The 3917-nt window shown below is 41.0% G+C and overlaps 1 protein-coding gene across 2 annotated transcripts in view; it reads left to right on the plus strand.

Moving 5' to 3' along the window:
- Nucleotides 1-3559, plus strand: part of HAO2 (hydroxyacid oxidase 2 (long chain)) — a 27120-nt gene extending 23561 nt beyond the window's left edge. For both annotated transcript variants that reach the window (XM_011982218.1, XM_011982225.1), the window contains 3 exons: nucleotides 1533-1691; nucleotides 2043-2112; nucleotides 3213-3559. In XM_011982218.1, the coding sequence (XP_011837608.1) occupies nucleotides 1533-1691; nucleotides 2043-2112; nucleotides 3213-3268 (285 nt within the window). In that variant the 3' untranslated portion in view covers nucleotides 3269-3559. The remainder of the gene's footprint in view (nucleotides 1-1532; nucleotides 1692-2042; nucleotides 2113-3212) is intronic.
- Nucleotides 3560-3917: the final 358 nt, after the last annotated feature.

Consider the following 3917-nt stretch of genomic DNA (forward strand, 5'->3'; position numbering starts at 1 on the left):
TCTGTCTTAAGAACCTTTCCTTAACTTTGAAATGGATAAACAGAATCAATTATTTCATTTCCAATGTAATCCTTTTGAAAGTATGCCTCAAACACAATTTTCACAATGTCTATAGATCAGATGAGTTTTTAAACCAGAAGTATTCATATAGTCCCTATAGATATTAATTCCTTATACAGCTTATATTTTGGGGATGGAATATGCTTTACTTGGGTGCATCCTGGTTTTCATGCCTCACTGTATATATTTCCATAAAAACACTGATGTATGTTATAGTCATACGTACGTAGACAGGCGCCAGTCAAAAAACATCTCAAGAAAGTTGCTTTAATAGTACCCTCTAGCTTGGCGTAAATCTCTTCTGCAGAGAGAAAAATCCATTTTTCTGAGAAGGTAAATGTTTATTAAATGCAAATACTGATATTCGTTTCCTAGGGAAAAAAAAATGCCTCTTATTAGAATGTGAATTATCTCTAGTTATTACATGTAAGTTCCAAACATATTCAATTCCACCCCCTCACCTATAAATTAAAGTAGAAAATTATTTCCTTACTAGTTTCTTATACTGTTCAGTCTCGGCCAAAGGATCCCATTCAGATAGAATGCTGATGGATTCCTTTGGCAGCAGATGGCCTCACAGGGCCAAGTTTTGACTCCTCTTCTCAGGCTATCTCTGAGAGAAGCATAGATAGAACCCCAAGGGAGTTCCAGAACTCCCTCCCCAAGGATCTTCCCCCTTGATCCATAAGGGGCCTGCTGTCACTCCTCTTTACAGACTTGTAGGTGCCTAGAAGCAAAGATTGGCCTGGGGCACCTTGTGTGGTCAAGGCCTATTGGCCTGTTCCCTGGAATTGAAGAGGTGACATAAGAGACAAAGCTCCTTAGAAAAATCAAGCCAAGGTGATAAGATGTTTTTATTGTGTCTATCAAAATCTCAAAATTTAGTTTTACCATGTTGTACTTTAGTCCTATCTCATTTTCTCAGATACGCCATGAGGGAGTCAGGGACAAGTTGGCCAAGTGGTGCATGAGAAATAGTGTGCAGCCCATTTTCCCAAGTCAGGCTGCAATCCAGACATGCAGGCGATGGCCGAGCATACTTGTCTTGCCAAAAAGACTTAGTGCCTTCACCGTGGAGAGACTTTCTATTTTTGTCACCCTAGAAACAGAGAGAGTAGAAGAAAATCAAAAGTCAAAATGTTGTTTGAAAAGAAGAAGGTTAAAGTGAACATTATAAATGGAAAATGCCCCTTTTGGGATGGAAAGAGCAACCAAGCAGTTCTTCCAATCTGTAAGAAAGTTAAGGGGGTCAGAGAGAAGCTAGACTGGAGTCAAAGCAGAAAATCAAGGCAGGAGGGCCTCAGGAATGTGACTGCCGCTGCAGTTGATCAGCACTGGCAGCCTCAAGCATGGGAGGGGAATAAATTGTCAAGGGCATCTCCTCAGCTTGGTTTGCCTGGTCGTATGCCAAGAAGACCAAGTCTGAGAGTCAAAATAGAAAACCCTTCAGCCCATGTGTATCTCCTTTTCAGATTGATGCTTTGACAGAAGTGGTGGCTGCTGTAAAAGGGAAAATTGAAGTCTACCTTGATGGCGGGGTCCGAACTGGCAATGATGTGCTGAAGGCTCTGGCCCTTGGGGCTAGGTGCATTTTTCTTGGGAGACCAATCTTATGGGGTCTTGCCTACAAGGTGAGAGTGGCAAAGTGAACCAGCAAGAAGATACAGAGCTTCTCATTCATTTCTGTGCTTTCCTGTGGTTCATTTTCCAAGCTTAACCCTTTTCAAAATGATTCCTAAAGGATAGTTACACCTAAGCTGCATCTCCATGCTTCCTCTGAAGCCTATTGCAAAATGTTCAATAGCTCTCATCCCTTATCTTTGTCTCTGTGCTTTCCTTTATTCCCAAGGTAATTCTTACTTCACAGATACTTCCCATCTTTCCCATCATAGCTCTGACTACACCTAGAACTTATATTCAGTGGATGGTCAGAATGTTCCTTTATGTCTCTTTGTGTCTCTGTCTGTCTGCCTCGGGAGCAGGGTGAACATGGTGTTAAGGAAGTTTTGAACATTTTAACAAATGAGTTCCACACTTCCATGGCCCTTACAGGTAAGTTAAAAACATTTTTTTCTCTGATTTGGAACTTAAAGCAGGATGGCGAAAGAATAGGAATAGCAGTCCTTCCCTCTAGCTGACCCTTTCCTGACATGGTACCTGTCCAAAACATAGGGCAGGCAGGCAACATTCAAGACAAAGATTAAGCAGTATTCTCTGCCCAGTGGAAACCAGAGCACTCCTCAAGATCATTGTCAGTTCTGGGGAGTGTCACCTCTGGCTCTGAATTCTTGCTTCTGTTGAATTCATTCAATTTGTGGACTATTGACATATCCCATGCCTGCTGTTTCTGTCCACTCCAATCAACCCAGGCATGAAACTCAACTCTTTTCTATGCTTCTATTTTTAGGAAAAGACCCTCTCATTAGTATATTTTTGTGACTAATACATTTTGCCAAAGTTATGGTGCATACATCATAAATATGGAAAGAACTCCCAGTTAAACATTATGCAGTCTGTTATTGAATTCTTTCAGCCTTCTTATCACCAGGGACTTCTCATTGCCTACTCAAGCCCACAACTCCCCAGCCCCATAACATCATGCCAGCTTCTCTTTCTCCCTTCTTTTACTTATCTGGAGTTACTCTCTTCAATCCTTATGGCCAATCTGAGCTACAGTCATAATTTTACATATTAATTAATATCTTCTTCTAAAGAAGAGTCTTTTCCTTTGACAGAACTTTCCTTTAGAAGGCAATTGTTATGTGGAATACTCACCCCATCTCTTTTGCTATCTGTGTGTCATATTCCTCCCTAACAGATACTTCCTATATCCTTGAGCCTTATCAAAACCAAGATAAAGATCAAAGACATCTATTGCACACAAGAGTTGATTTAGAAAATGCTAAAATAGGGTTTTTACATGTTTACCCTGACATTTTGACATAGCTGTGTTCAGAGATGACATGGGCTCAGGTTCACAGAATAATTCCCCATGCAAACAGAATTACATTATTCATTCTGTATGTAAACCATTTATAAGAGTGAGCACAAAGATCAAGTCAGACTTGTTCCCCTTCATGACCCCTTACCCATGATGAGGTGAATTGCTGGTATTTGAGAGAAATGAGCTTGTAACCTCATTGTTCTTTTAGGCTGCCGGTCGGTTGCTGAGATCAATCGAAACTTGATCCAATTTTCCAGGCTGTAAGAGAAAAAGGCCAATAACCAGACAGCTGAGGTTGCCCACAGGAGGATCACAAACTCACGGCATGGTGTGTGATGCTGTCCTGCCTGGACCCCATCCCGCCCAGAGGCTCATGCCCCATATTTCCCAAATTTCCAATCCCTCCACTCCTGTGCTTCAGGCCCTCCAAACCCCTGTGTTCCCCAAATGTTTCATGCCCTTCTTTGTATCACTGACTGTTATATGTTGCTTTCTTGCCTAAAATCTTCCTCTGAATTAAAAGATCTCAAAAGGACAGATCATTAATGACTGGAACCACTAGTGGGTTATATTTTTTGCATACTCCATACAACTCTATGAAATGACTATTTAACTTTGTACTCTGGACAGAGGAGCTGTATATACAAGGCATTTTCCCGACAAAAACATACTCCTATCTAAAGAATAGGGAAATAGTTAAGGACATAGGCTTTGGAGCCACACAGATGCGGGTTTGACAGTCAGGACTACCGCAAGCTATGTGACTTGGGCAAGTTTTCTGATCTTTCTGTGTTTCTGAGTCCTGGTCTGTAAAATGGGGATTATACTCCCTCAGTCAGTAGATTGGGAAAAAGTTTGAGTACGATGATGTATTTGAAGTTCATAACACTCATACTTAATGAGTATATATATA

This window comes from Mandrillus leucophaeus, unplaced genomic scaffold, assembly GCF_000951045.1.
Source record: "Mandrillus leucophaeus isolate KB7577 unplaced genomic scaffold, Mleu.le_1.0 Scaffold1054, whole genome shotgun sequence".
NCBI lineage: Eukaryota > Metazoa > Chordata > Mammalia > Primates > Cercopithecidae > Mandrillus > Mandrillus leucophaeus.